Genomic DNA, 15,898 nt, shown 5'->3' with positions numbered 1-15,898 from the left:
ATTACAAACAGAAAAAGTAGTAGCACTTCATAAAATGTTACAGCAATTTACACTCCACCTAACCCCCTAGAAAGGGGAATTTCAACATCAAAGTTCTCTCTCTAGGGACACCAACAGGTGGTACAGTTATATATAGATTTAGATCTTTAGTCCAATGCTTTTTAGAAAATAAGGAAGAGGGAGAGTAAATAAATTAAATTTTAGAGAAACGTAAGGTAAGCCTGATTAGTAAGAAGTGTTAGATACCCACTCTCTAAAAATATTTCCCTATTACACCTTTGTATTGCTGACAGATTGTTAGCCTTACTGCACTAATCAACAAATTTGTGCCTGTTCTTATGCATGGTGAAAAGTAGCTTTAAGACTCCATTACCAAGTAAAGGCAGCAACTTCTGTTGATTAAATCAATAATAGATAACTTTTATGTAATTTTTTTTCCTAGTTTACATTAAATAACTTAATGATGGTTCCCCAGAATTGCAACATACAACTGTCCTTAGCTGGTCATGCCACAGGTATCTTATTGTAAGCATTACAGAAGGACTTAAAGGTTCATAGGAAAGCTCAACTACATCATCACACTCAAAGTACAGTATATCTTGTTCAGAAAATCTGTGTTTACTCAGTGGTACCAAAATATTTTCTGAAAAGTCAGTTCAGTATCAAGACCCTCATCAACAACAACAGACTGAAAATTGGTGTCCCAAAATTTCACTGATAAAAGTGCAATGAATTTTTTTTTTTTTTTTTTAAAGCAAAAATAGAAAATTCTATTCATTACATGACCCATTACAGGGCTCTTGGACAATAAAGGTTGTATGCTGACAGGGCCATTGTAATATTGCTGCATCCCTTGGTTCCCCGTTTCTTTGTAATCAATAACTCCTAATTTAATTCAAATAAATCTACCGATCTACACTGATTCTTTATCTCTTTTTTATATAGTATTTAAATCAGATTAACATTTACTAAAAATTTTAGATCACAAGCTTCACTACTTCATGTTCATCTTTTAATCTTGTCATTTTAATATTCAACCATTCAACACACATGATTGCTACTTAATAAATCTCTTAAGATTACCCTCTTGAACAAAAGTTTAGCATGCGTACTCTTGCATCTAGTGTCACATGATAATTCAGTAGGTTTTATAACCCAATGAGGATATCAGTTACTGTTCCTGTAAAAACTATGCAGGCAGTTTCCACCAGCTTTGTCCCACCTGGAGTCACTTGTATTATAAGCCTAGGTCTGTAATTGCCCCTATAGTACATGCACTGATGGGTGGAATGGGCAGCCCTTTCTTGACCACATAAATTCAGTAATCATCTTATCCTTTTTCAATATGCTGCTTTAGGATCTTGGAGAGTTTAGGCAGAACTCATAGTCATGGTGCATAAAGTGACCACTCTCCATTACTAGCTTCCTCTGGTATCTACTTTACACGTTAAAATTGATGCAAACACTGGAGTATTCTAAACTACTACTGATATCATGAGAGAGGTAACTACTAATTAAAGTTGTTCTCATGTAAACATTCAGTCCTATTTGAGTACAAATCTTCTTTTTTCTCTTTAAATTTGTCTTGGTTCTCATGACACTTTGATAACTATATAGCATATTATTATTATTATTATTAAACTTTTGTCAAATGGCTGCAGGGAAAGATAAGTTTTGGTAATAGGTAACTGTGAAGGTTGATAAGTCATCATCAGTAAAAGATGTTCTACATAACTTCCTTTTGAAGCCGGTTGTTTCTCTCCCCCTAAGGTAACCAACAACTCCAGCAGATCTTCCCCTCTTTCATAGTAATTCTCCCAAACAGGACAGATCAGTGCTATGTCTTGACTGGAACTACAGCAATAACCACAACAACGATATCCCTTAAACTTTTCTTTTGGAACCATGAAGCACTTTTTTTCTGATTTGATCACTAGAAAACAATTATACAAAAATATTCTTTCATTTACCTAAGAGTAGCTAAATACAGGAAGTAAACAAAGAAATCAGATCCATATAAATTGCTTATCAATCAAATAAAATGCAGCGTACTCTATGGGAGAGAGTTCCTATAATCATTTAATTATGGAGGGTGCAGGACAAATGGATCCCAAAATCTTCGTGTTTCCACTAAGAAAAGACTGTACAACCTTCCCAAAATATGACAGACATTGCCTGGTCAACATCAGAAAAATATTCATTTGAAGTGGACAAAGAGTACAGAACCTCTGAGAAATAGTTACAATTATTATTAAATAGTCATGAGACTGGTTAGAATTACTTACCAATACTTTTCAAGACCTCTGAGAACTAGTGATGCTGTTCACACTGTAGAAACATGTGGGGACAGTTTTGGTTTGCTAGTTTCTAGAAAGACAAGAGTGTTCCCCAACAAGGTTTTCTGTGAGGGTTTTATGTGTAAATTGCACATGGCTTTCCCGATATGTGTTCCTTTTATGGAGACTACTAAAAAAGTGGAAACTTTAAATTGTTCCAAAGTCAGCAGACAGAAGATGCAGTTCTCAGGTAATTTTTTTCCATTTCTGATTAAATTTTACAAGATGTAACAAATATTCTGTCAAAAAACATATTCTACTCAACTTCTCTGATCTGCAATGAAGATCAAGTAAATAAAAACACCACTCAATGTCAGACAAATAATACAAGAATTACCTTTCTAACTCAGCAATTTTCTTATCTTTGTCATTCTTCTCATTCTCTACTTCCTTGAGTATTTCTAGAAGTCTGTCAACCTCAGCCTGAGCTTTGCCACATTCTTCTCTATAGTACGATGCTTCTTTGTCAAGCTGTTTCATTCTGTCTGCAAACTCTGGATTCATCCGTGCCTCCTCTTCAGCCTCATGAGCCTTCAGAATCAATATTAAAAAAAAACAACAAACAAACCCAAAACATAAGGATGACAATAATTTATATAGCTTTGAGAGCTTTTATTCTTCAGTCTCGGAGTTCAAATTTTCATTAAAAAGGATTATGGGTATTTCCGTCTGATGACAATATTTTCTACAGAAGCATTACAAAATGGAATTAAAATGTCTTTATAGTCTAAAATTATAGTCAAATGCTATCATCCTGAAAGGGAGGGGATTTATTATGGTTTTTTAAATGTTAAATTGACCACATTCTAAGGGTGTTTTTTAAATTTAAAAAATCACCTTGTAATTAATTTAATTCACATAAAGCTTTTAAAGTGTTTCAAATGTATAGGCAATTTCTTAATAAAGCATATTCTCTCTCTTTCCTCATATATATATATATATGCTTTTTCCATGTCTGTGTATATATGTGTGTGTATATATATATATATATATATACATAAACACACACAGAGGTACATATATACATATTGTACTCTGTCATCAAATGTTTCAAAAGCAGTTTGATACAAAGAATTATAAGGAAGAAATTGTTCTTATACAGTGCTGTTTTTAAAAGACAAACAAACTAAAAAGTTGCCTTCAGCAGACGTTTTACCCAATAATCCTTTTTCTCTTATTGTTAATACTTAACCTGAAACATCAGAACAAGCCCATTGGTGAAAACGGCACAAACCTGGCAAACACATGCATGGATGGGTGGCAGTTTCACAGACAGGAAAAAACGCAATGAATACAACAGTGCAGAGCCCAATCTTACTCCCATCAACCTAATGGCAAAAACTCAATTAACTTCAATGGGAGCATGATCTGGCATCAAGTGCTTTAAACTTTGGGGAATAATCACAGACAGATGGAAACAACAATGCACTGCAATGCTTAGCCTACCCCTTGCTTCCCATTATTCCTAATTGGCATCTTGAAAGAGCAGGCAAGGAAAAAACAAGTAGTTTAAGGCAGTGCACATTAAACATAGAAAATTCAGATAACATTCTCTTTACACACAGGAATTTTACAGAAATTCAGGATATTTAGAACTGAAGGTCCTCCAACTATCTTATCACGCAGAGAAGACATGGACTTATTTATCTTCTTAATTTCAGGGACTAGACAATGCAAGCAAGCAATGAAAGAAATGCAGATCAAAATGAAACATGCGTGTTTTGGAAAGAATTAATTTAAACTACGGATAATAAAAGGTTCATATTCTTTGCAATGGTTAAAATCTTCTGTATAAATAAAGAACAAGTCTGGCTTTAGCATAAATACAACAATTAAAAAAATTGAAATTATTAGGGAAGATACTTAAGGGGGTTGCATGTAACATATCATTTAAGCATGAGGATAATAAGAAAAAAGATAGTAGGTTTTAAGTGTTATTTCTCCTACTGTGAGGTTTTTATTCTGAATAATTATTTGGTTACCAAAATAAGCCAGGGGGATGATATGAGAAGCCTACTAAGCTTACTGGCCTTGCTCTTCCAATTCTCTGTTTAGGATAATAATACATACTGCAGCTCTGAATTCTATGCAGATACACGTCTTCCCTAACACAGAGCTCATTTCAAGGTAGCATCCAAAGAGTATCTAGATTTTACTGTTCAGTGACATGCTAGCAACAGATTATTCCTTTCCATCCTCATAAATCTTCCTGCTCTCTGATTTATTTTATATTGGGTGTTAATTTTGTCAAGAAATTGACTCAGCTAGCTTTGTAATTTTTGAAGTACATGTAATACTCAGACTCAGGGCCAATTATGTGAGATTCTGTGTACCAATTTCCAGTTGCAAACCACTTCATTTTTCCATCAGTTCTATTAAGAAATTAGACAATGTTTTACCTCTCCAAAATGAACACACAATAAAAATAATTCTGTATGTTGGTAAAGGTAAATTCACTCTAGGGAAAAAAATAACAATACAAACCACCTCCCACCTTTAAGATACTACGAAACCTGCACAAAGAGCCTGTTGTTCCCTATTGCTCTTCAGATTTCTCCTCCTCTCAGAAGGGTAAATCCATAATTTCACAGTTCCCTTCTAGAGGCTATCACTCTTTCATATTCCTTCCTGTCACCTTTCTTTCCCTTCTGTTTATTTTACTGTATAATTCACTACTTTGCCAGCCTTGCTTCTATCATTTCATAAAGAGGCAAAACACCCACCTTCCTGCCTCTAACCAATCTTGTCTTCACTTTAGCATGAAAGAACTCTCAGCTTCAGCCCAAACCTTTTTTCCCCCATGTGCCTCTACCCTAGTTTTATCCCAGGACATGAAGCAATGCAGAAGAAAAGCAGAGATAAAAGCCTGGGGTTTGGGTTGTTTTGTTGGGGTTTTTTTTTTTGCTTTTCATTGCCACACTGGACTTTCTATGATAAAAATACATAATTGGGCAAGAACATGATTGTGTCACCAATGCAAAGGTACCAAATGTTCAACTCTCACAGAATATTCCTGTTACACAGCAGCTCAGAAATGTACTGAACAAATTATCTACTGCACAGAACTAAAACATCACCTGAAATAACAGATATAAATTATATTCTTCAGCTTAGCCCTATAATACTTCCTCAATAGCGTGCTATGAAAATTAATGTGAAGCTGCAAAAGTATTTTCAATTCTTGTGCTTTCTGGGATACTCATGCCATTCCATATTTGTGGAATGTGTTTTTGGAAAATTCTGTAGTGCAAATTTGGTCATTGTACTTCCCTATGTTCTCAACACGAAGTAGCATCTATAAGATACAATTAAATCCAACATGATTAAGTATCCAACCTATATAAGGTTTCGAGGTGCAGCAGTTATCCATAATGTCACATATAAATAAATATAAGCATTCAGTTCAAAGACAAGTATAAGATTTTTCTAGTCTTTAAAACAAACAAGCAAACAGTAAGATCCCAGTACTGCAAACCACCAAGTTGGTTGTCTCTACCTCTACAAGCACTTCCTACAGAATATTTTGGACTATTGGCAGGACTCAGATTTCTGCAAGGGCATAAAGAAGGAAAGGAGAGTTAGTTAAAAAGGGAAAGCAAGATCATAAAACATTTTTTTAAAAAGAACTTTCTGCAGGTGGTACCCTTAAATTGCAATGAGTCCCTTGAAGGGAATCCTCTTGTTGTAAACAAAGCTGCTGATACTACAAGAGAGAAAAACACGATCCATCTGACATTCCCAGGACAGAGGCATAGAATTACTTACAAGTGCCCTATTATATTTTATGGCTTTGAAAGACGTGTTTGGATTCGAACTAGACACTTTTTTTTAATTGTTATATACAGATCAAGGGTGATTTGTTGACAGATGGAACTTGACTTTTGAGGTCAAACAGTAGGCCCAAAGGAGATGAAAGGCAGCTCAGCTGATACTGACCCTGCTCCCACCAGACAGGGCAGATTTCTTTAGCTTCTTTGCAGGGTGTAGGAGACAAGCTTGGATCACTTCTAACCAGAAGCTGCATCATTATCACATGAATCAGAAAGTCTCTACCTATTACTGCTGTCCTCTCCTCTATCTTTTTTTTATTTCTGTCCTCTCTTTTCTCCTTAAGTTCTCTGTTTTCTTAGGAAGAATACATTTTCTAGTTTTATGGGGCTTTTATGGCTAAGAGTGATTGGTTCTTGCACACCTTTCAACAGCAAAGTAATAGCTCTCTTAATCAGTACCTGTAAATGATAATACTTGTGTGTGTGATTAAGCTAGTTTCAAACTAGCACACTTAGTTTATGATGTTTTGTCTGTCAATCTTGCAACTGTGCTGTTTAATGTTATTTTTACAATTCAATAAAACCAGCATATCATCCTACTATTAGAATTTCACTAATTCTTGCAATAATTATGTATCTGTTCTGATATTTGCTTCGTAAGTTCTACAAATACTTTAGAAGTAAAGAAACATTTCCTTATGTAAACCACAAATTTCCTATTGAAACACCATAATAGTGTGGTACAGACATGCAACATGAATTAGCCTATTAAATTTTTGTGCTACAATCATGCATGCATTAATCTGCATAATAGAAATGGATGGGTAGATATAGTACTTCACTTTTCAAGCTTCAGACACAGACATATACAGAAATCAACTGAGTACTTAATAAAAATAATAAATGAGACAGCAGAATTTACATGCAAGAAATTACTTTGTAAGATCCTTCAAATTTGATTACTTTCAATAATTGCCACCACCTTAATATTTTTGTAGTCTCCTTAAAATTCACTTGTTTTTTATTTAACTTCAGGGACTTCTCTAAGCAATTTAGAGTGGATTCTGCAAGTACTTTAAATTTTAATCTGACATTGTTCTGAGAAAGCATTTGGAAAATTAAGTCTTTACTATTCAGAAAAAAAATTGACATTCTCACCAGAACTCCAGACTAAGTACATCGTTATATTTGCATTTATAGGACAAAAACAATCATGTAACTTCTTATAATCTATTTTTTACAATAATTAAGTATTTCAAAAAGTTCACCTTTCAAAACAAACATGAAGAAATGTGTGCCCAGTTCTGTTCACATCTCATTCACACAGGTGAAGACATTGTGCAATCTTTTACTATAGAGTATGCAGGGTTTGTAACCCTTCCATATAGCCTCCACTTTGATATCAAAACATGTATCAAAATAAAACACTTCTATCCATTGCTGTATTTAAAAAACATTAGATTCAGCAATAAATGAAAGTCTTGGAGTTGACACTTGTGTGACATAGTAGAAAAAATACATTCCACCACACACAAAAACAAAGCTATATTACTGCATGGCCAAAAAGAGGTCTGCTCAGAGATTGACTGTTATTTCTCTGACATGTGCAAACAAAGCATTTAAACTTCAGTATTTTAAGATTAGATTGCCATCTGTTTGTTGGGGTTTTTTTAATAATACATATACTCAAACAAAAAAAAAAGGTAAGGAAACATTCTATTAAAGAAAGCACCATAATGATTCACAGTACCAAAAAAAAATGTTTCAGGTAACTGGTATTATGCCATCTCAAAGAATAAAGGTGAAATTTCGGCCTTGTGTAATTCAAAGAATATGCTGATACTGACTTCAATCAAATAACAATTTCATTTCAAGACCTTAAGTGGTTTTGGGGGAGAAGACAATTATTACTACTAATGTTGTTAAAAGTAGACTGATATATAAGTAGGAGAAGAAACAAGATGAGCAATAAAAGTTTATTTGATAAAACCTGTCTTATGGACATACTACAATTGCTGCCTGGTGCCAAAGGAAAAGGATCTTGCATATCCATTATTAAAGAACCACTGACAGGCTGTCTTTTTGAAAATTAAGCACATAAAGGCAGAAAAAATAAAATTAAAAAAGGACTGACTGACTTGGGAATACCACACAAAAATAGACTAGGTAGTAACAAACAAATTTCATATAGCAGAATAACTAATATTGAAATAATGACTGGAAAGCATTTATGAAAATCAAGAGAAAAACTAACACAAAAAATACTCCAGTCTGAAGAGACATGCACAGTAGGAGTGCAAATGATATGAATAGAAACATAACTACCACAGAGGTGATCCAAGATGATACAGAAAAGGGTTTTATCATTCAGAGGGTAAAGCTCTGACCAGCAGTGTGCTGGATGGCAAAGGTGACAATGTCAGGGCTCATGCTACTTAATCAATTTATGGCTGGATTCTAAAAACAGTTAACCAATAACTTTAAAAGTGAATGCAGTGCATTCTGTGGGACTCTTTTCCCATACATAAGTCATGACACATCCATTACACGGGTAGAAGCTACAAAACTTTCCATCATTTTTCAGCAGTTCTGGCTGACTGGGGAGGTCCCAGCAGATTGGCAGTTAGCCAAGGTGACACCCATCTACAAGAAGTGCTGGAAAGAGGATCTGGGAAACTGCAGACCTGTCAGTTTGACTTCAGTGCCGGGAAAGCTGATCTGGGGCAGATCATCCTAAGTACCATCATGCAGTACATGCAGGACAACCAAATGATCAGGCCCAGTCAGGATGGGTTTATGAAAGGCAAGTCCTGCTTGACTAACCTGATCTCTTTCTACAACATGGTCACCCACTCAGTGGATGAAAGAAAGGCTGTGGATGTTGTTTATCTGGACTTTAGTAAAGCCTTTGACACTCTATCCCACAGCATTCTCCTGGAGAAACTGGCTGCTCATGGTTTGGATGGGCATATACTTTGCTGGGTAAAAAACTGTCTGGATGGCCATGCCCAAAGAATGGTGGTGAATAGTGTTAAATCCAGTTGGTGGCCAGTCATGAGTGGTGTTCCCCAGGGCTCAGTACTGGGGCCAGGCCTGTTTAACATCTTTATCAATGATCTGGATGAGGGGATCAAGTGGACCCTTAGTAAGTTTGCAGACACCAAAGTGGATGAAAGTGTTGATCCACTTGAGGGTAAGGAGGAACTGCAGAGTGATCTAGAGAGACTAGATTGATGGGCCAAGACCAATTGTATGAGTTTCAATAAGGTCAAATGCTGGGTTATGCACTTTGGCCACAACAACCCTCAGAAGCGCTACAAACTAGAGGAGGAGTGACTGGAGAGCTGCTCAGCAGAGAGGGACCTGGGGGTGTTGATTGATAGCTGGCTGAACATGAATTAGCAGAGTGCCCAGGTGGCCAAGAAGGCCAATAGCATCTTGGCCTGTATTAGGAATAGTGTGGCCAGTAGGACCATGGGAATTCTCTCACTCCTGTACTCAGCACTGGTGAGATCACACTTTGAGTGCTTTGTTCAGTTTTGGGCCCCTCATTCCAAGAAGGACATGGAGGTGCTGGAGCCTGTCCAGAGAAGGGCAGCAAAGCTGGTGAGGGTCTGGAGCACAGGTGTGATGAGGAGCAGCTGCAGAAACTGGGGTTGTTGAGCCTGGAGAAAAGGAGGCTCAGGGGAGACCTTCTTGCTCTCTACAACTACCTGAAAGGAGGCTGTAGTGAGGTAGGGGTCAGTCTGTTCAACCGAGGAACAAGGGACAGGACAAGAGGAAATGGCCTCAAGTTGCGCCAAGGGAAGTTTAGAGTGGATGTGAGGAAGAATTTCCTTCCTGAAAGGGTTCTCAGGCATTGGAAGAAGTTGCCCATGGCAGTGGTGGAGTCCCCTTCCCTGGAAGTAACTACCTGAAAGGAGGCTGTAGTGAGGTAGGGGTCAGTCTGTTCAACCGAGGAACAAGGGACAGGACAAGAGGAAATGGCCTCAAGTTGCGCCAAGGGAAGTTTAGAGTGGATGTGAGGAAGAATTTCCTTCCTGAAAGGGTTCTCAGGCATTGGAAGAAGTTGCCCATGGCAGTGGTGGAGTCCCCTTCCCTGGAAGTATTTAAGTCATGTAAACATAGTGCTGAGGGACATCGTTTAGTCAGGGACTTGTCAGTGTTGAGTTAATGATTGGACTCGATGATCTTAAAGGTCTTTTCCAATCTAGGCAATTCTGTGTGATTCTGTGTGAAAACTTAGCAATAATAGACTTCACAGCTGGAATTCTGGTCCACTGACATTAACGGCAACCCATTGACTTCAATGAAGACAATACCTTTGCTAATGCATAGTATTACATTACTTAGGCTACAAAACCAGTTCTTCTATATATACTATCTCAATTACATGGTAATTCCAACTATGAGTAGTATGTAAACTATAGCTTGTAAATTGCTATTAGTTACATAATTTTTTGTGTCCTCTGATGCTCACAGCACATTAAATGTAACCGTCTCAGCCAAAAAATGGAAACTGTTCCCTGCAGGGAGAATGTTTGTAACAGCTCTTCCTCAAATTGAAAAAGGAACACAGTCAAGTCAAAAGGGTAGACATTGTGAAACTGAAACAGATTTTGGCAAGAATAATAATGCTAAACAAGCCAAAGTAATACTTTTTGGCTTTTTCAAACACTGCACTGTGTTCATCATTTTATACTTCAGCATTTTCTTTGATTAAATACAATATTTCCATATTCTTAATATTTACACGTGGAATGTATATAGGTTTTTATGAGTAAAACTGATCTGAACTATTTTAATTGTACAGACTTTTGACAACAGTACCAGTCACTTCCTAGATGTTATTATTCACATAATCAACTCAGTCCCTTAATAGAAACCGAATAAATTAGAAGTTATTTAAGTTTGAAGGATCAAATAAAGTACTGCAGAAGGAGGAATTAAAAAGCAAAGAAAAAAAAAACAACAAAAAACTAAAACACCACCAAAACCATCTGCATGCGCTTTCTAATGGAGAAGTTGAGGACCTAAAGGCTAGGATGTTTATTTTCTCAGAAATACTGTATGTACCTATTTAATATATTTTACATTATTAAAATGGCCTTGAAGTCCACAAAGTTCATTCATTTGGATATAATGAATACAGCATAGTGAGCATCAGAGGTATTCTGCAAAGCTCCACAGAGGAAGAGCACAACACAGTAAGGTAATGGATCCTCATGCTTTCATATGTTACAGCGGGCAATTTAAAAAAGAACTTACTGGATTATACATCTGATTGAACAACTGTTCAGCTTGCTACATTGCAAAGTTGGAAGGGAGTGAAGCACAGACAGGAAAAGAAGGAAAGATCCAGGAAAACAGCATTAGCTCAACAAAACCAGTGCATTTGCACAGAAGAACTTGTCATAAGAAAGTAGAAATTTAAGATTCTAAACATTCCTTGGTGAAAGTGAGAGGCACTGGGGAAACATAAATGTTGACTTTGGCTCCTAAAAAAGAATAGCTGGAGTAAGAAATTTAAGGTTTGTGTTACTTTCCCTTTCTCAAGTTAAATAACCCATGAAATAAAGAAAGGTGTCCACTTTTGATGATACATTAAGTGCTGGTCTCAAGCAATGAATCACCAGAAGTGCTTTTGGCTGAGGCAGCAATTTATCACCAAAGCTTCAAAGATGGTAATAATAAAAGATTAATTAAATTGTATCATTAAATTTATTATTTTCCTTTTGTTTAACACAACTGAATTTTCTATGCAGAATGACTTTCTAACAGTACTGCTTGGCAAAAAGTACTTTAGCAACTGCAAATATGTCAGTAAGCAAGTAAATTTAAAATAATGAAAAACAACAAAAGGAGGATATTGTGGAGTGGATAATAGGATTATATATATATATATATACACACACATATTTATATATATACACATATATAAAACTCTTAGCTACCTATTAGGTAATTCCTGCTTTTTTTTTGAATACAAAGTAGGTAAACAAAAAGTCTGTGGAATTGGGGCAAAAAAAAAAAAAAAAAAGCATTGAGTATTCTTCTGGGGTTTATGATTTTTTTTTTCAATTATATGAATTTAAATCCATAATCTTTGTCACAAAAAGTTTAATAAGCATGTCTATGGTTTTAATCATTATTTAGTGTCCCAAAATATAGTTTGGTCACATGAAAAATCACTCTTTATGAATATCCTATTTATAACTTTTTGAAATTTGTCTACTCTATAAAATTAAAACAGTGGGTTTTGAATCAGTATGATTTCTCCTGATGAAATGCAAACAATCCAGTTAACTAATACTAAAAAAATATTTTTATCTAATCAGATTCAATCAAAAATATCTTTATTATCAAAAAATTAATCTGATTCTCTCCAAAAACAGGAAGGAGAGGAAACAAGAGAAGAGAAACTTTTAAAATATTTTTGTTTTAAAAATTTACACGTTTTGTTTGGACTTGCCCCTTGTACGTATTTTCTTTCAGACATAGTACTTATTACCATTAGTGCTCATGGAAAACTAACTCCTAGCAAATGTGTACAGAATACTATTTTCATATTTATTAGTCTATCTTCTTAAAACATATAAATCAAGATTAAACTATGATGATTGTACAATACCATAATGAAAAGAGCCTCCTCTGTGATATTTTTAGAACAGAGTAATGTGTAAGCTTCATTCAAATTTCTCAAAATAAGAGACAGTCCTTTGGAGTCACTTTTGAAAAACAGATATGAACTATGCCCATTCCTTCTGGCTTCCGTAGTGGTTCATGTTCATACATAAGCACACTTATGTGACATGCAGGTTAATTTACTCTGAACTATGCTGATGTTCCCTCCTACTCTAATTCAGACATATGCAAGAATTACCCAGATTTCTGTTTCAGTTAGTTTCGTAAGGAGTGAAAACATGGTGAAGGTCGATTTCTGGGGACCAATTACTTTTAACACAGGATATTTACAGGTTTGAACATAAAACATTTTATTAGAGAAAATGTGAATTGAAAATTACTGTTTGGAGTCTACTATCATTAACAGTCACTGTTTCTGTTCAACTAAACATGCCCACAAAGAAGGTTGTAACTACATTTTATTGTGGAAATACCTGGTCTCCTACAAATGTTGGGTGAATTTCCATTGGGGCTTTATGCTGTATTTATGATATAATAAAACTATTATGTTTTCAACTTTCATCTAATAATCCTTTGTATTTATACACAGGGAACATACTCCCTTTTCATATGAAAGATGTCCCAGACACTCTGACTTTTATAAGTGCTTATTTTTCCATGACCATATGATGTGCTTACGTGCGCAGTCATAAAAGATTGACTTCAGATTTCAAGTCTTTCAAGAGTTTTTGGGGAGGGTTTTTTAAGTGATCTTTGCTTTTAGGGTTTTATTACTAGTTTTTTAAATGAAGAAAATAAGATATTTCAGATTGAAATGAAGCATATTTTTTAGTGAAGTGCAAAGTAAAAAACCACATTTTCTAACAAAACAAAATAAAGGGCTTCCAGAAGAATAGCTTATTTGGATATTTTAATTCTGATATCAATAGTATTTATAAGCTATCAAACATTTAAAGTTTTATATCTATTAAAAGGTTTTGTATATATTTATTGAAAAATATTCCCTTCCTTTTTCTCCACAACTAAGCGTGTAAACACAGGCACCTAATTGCATATACTTGTTCTGAATTTAAAAATATGAGGAGTCTGAGGTTTACGCTCTGGTATCCTTTACACTTCACAATACCTTCTTCACAGGTAAGGCTATTTTAAAAAGTGCTTAAACACAGAGCAGGATACTACTCAGCCCGGGTAGAAAGAGCGTCAGAATATTATCCTAATGGTGGCAACATTCACAGAACAAATATTCTTTTCTAGAAAATGAAACATTAGATATCAATATTAAAAAAATGAATGTTGCACATACACTTAGTCATGAATTGCAGAAGTCAAACATAATGCCTAAGCCCATCAAATATGTCATGAGACTGGTGTTCAAACAATGAGAGCAGACATTACCAAATGACACAGAAAAAGGTCAAAGAAACAACGTATGGTAGAAAAAGCATCAACAAACTTGCAAACCATTTAAGCAAAAACTACTTTAATGCATCAATTTAAATAAAACCACATTATAAAATATAGGATATGTATGTTTTTCTTTAAATGCTTGCTTCCACTACTTGCTGAAAAGAAATACTGTTGTGATAAACTATGTATTATTTTGCTTAATTATCGCAAACACGTGTTCACCAATAAATCCAAAAAAATGCCAAAATCAAACCTAGCCAGAGTTTCCTTTTTGGAAGCAGAAGTACAGCATTTCTTGGATAATTTTTTCCCATGCTTCAAACATTTCAGTCTACTTCTAACAGTGGTATAAATTCATATAAATAGAAATTGCTGGTTTGATAATTTCTTTCTGCCCTTCTACTTCTCCTCCAATGTCCTGCACCCAGTTCATTCATTTGTAGCAGCTTCTCAGAATTCCCTCCTATAGATATTTAAGATAATTTCTGAAACTCACCAGTGGCTTTGGTACAAGCCTCTTAAGAATAAGTTAGCAGTATTTGATGCAAGCATCAGCAAACAGTATAGATGGGTAGATTATTACTCCAGAAGAGTGAATAACCTCATTTTTTTAAAATGAGGGTGTGGGATGTTGATTTTTGTTTTTCTGATTGTTGTTGTTTGGTTGGTTTTTTTAAGATGGAACTTACCTTTTTCAACTGTGCTTCCAACTTACTACACTCTTCTTTCTTTTGTTCTATGGCTATTTCTAAAGATTTAAGTTTGGAGTCTCTTTTCAGCCCTGCTGATGCCAATGAAGATGCATGTTCTTTGAGATCGATTAAACTAGACTGAAAAATGACCAAGAGTAAAAAGTTAATTCCTAGTCACCAGGACACTAACTTATCGCCAATTTAGTAATCACTTGGATCCTCTTCCCCCTCCCCTTCCCCAGAAAGAGTTGACACAGAGATAAGCATTGACAGCAAAAGACATTGTTTTGAGAATACAACCAATTGGAACCACAGGAGCTGGCATACACTAAAACATAAACATTCACAATACAGACAAGTTGACGTTATATTCTGGATGTACAATCACTTTGAAGTCTATTGTTCTAACTGACAAATGAAAATAAGAGCAACAATGGAATATTTGAACCTACTGGAGGATTATGTAATAGAAAAAATAATGACACACAACTATGCAAAAACTGAAGCAATAATTTATGTACAAAAGTGAGGACTGTGAAGAATGCTTAAGAAAATAGCAGTTCAGAAACTGACCACTGGAGCAGCAGGATTCCAGTACTTAAAATGATTCAAGAGTAATCCTAATGCACTTTCTTTCACTACAATGACACAGATAGAAGAACATAGATTTTACTGAAAAGACTGACCTCTTTTTCTGTCAGTTCAGCTTGTAAAGCATTAACTTTCTCCTTCAGGTCTTTGTTTTCTTTTTTATAAGATTCAATTTCTTCAAGTCTTTCTCTGTCATCTCGCTCCCTCTGCTCCTTCAAGCGCTCTATAATTCTTTCCTAACAAGGGAAAGAATTGCAAAATGGAAACGTTGGGAATCATTCTAAGAAAAGACAGAATAAAATTTCTTTACATTAAGTAGCATGTAGAAAAATCAACCTTCAGAAGTAGAGTATGACTGAGTTAATGGTCATAAAGTCAGTGCAAGATTTCCCCCGATTTCAAAAGCATCAGATCAAGGTTTTAAATATTTGACAAGAGTAACATCATAGAGAAA

General features: G+C 35.1%; 1 protein-coding gene across 1 annotated transcript in view; it reads right to left on the bottom strand.

Moving 5' to 3' along the window:
* ERC2 (ELKS/RAB6-interacting/CAST family member 2) overlaps window positions 1–15,898 on the bottom strand; it is a gene marked incomplete at both ends in the record, with an annotated part of 163,035 nt that overhangs the window by 17,811 nt on the left and 129,326 nt on the right. Inside the window, 5 exons of the mRNA XM_029084448.1 lie at window positions 2,674–2,867; window positions 3,783–3,812; window positions 11,375–11,410; window positions 14,851–14,991; window positions 15,540–15,680. Coding sequence (XP_028940281.1) covers window positions 2,674–2,867; window positions 3,783–3,812; window positions 11,375–11,410; window positions 14,851–14,991; window positions 15,540–15,680 — 542 coding nt within the window. The remainder of the gene's footprint in view (window positions 1–2,673; window positions 2,868–3,782; window positions 3,813–11,374; window positions 11,411–14,850; window positions 14,992–15,539; window positions 15,681–15,898) is intronic.

Source organism: Antrostomus carolinensis, unplaced genomic scaffold (assembly GCF_000700745.2).
Source record: "Antrostomus carolinensis isolate BGI_N321 unplaced genomic scaffold, ASM70074v2 scaffold5134, whole genome shotgun sequence".
Taxonomy (NCBI): domain Eukaryota; kingdom Metazoa; phylum Chordata; class Aves; order Caprimulgiformes; family Caprimulgidae; genus Antrostomus; species Antrostomus carolinensis.
The sequence above is the reverse complement of the archived record's forward strand: the minus strand, read 5'-3'. Positions and strand labels throughout refer to the sequence as shown.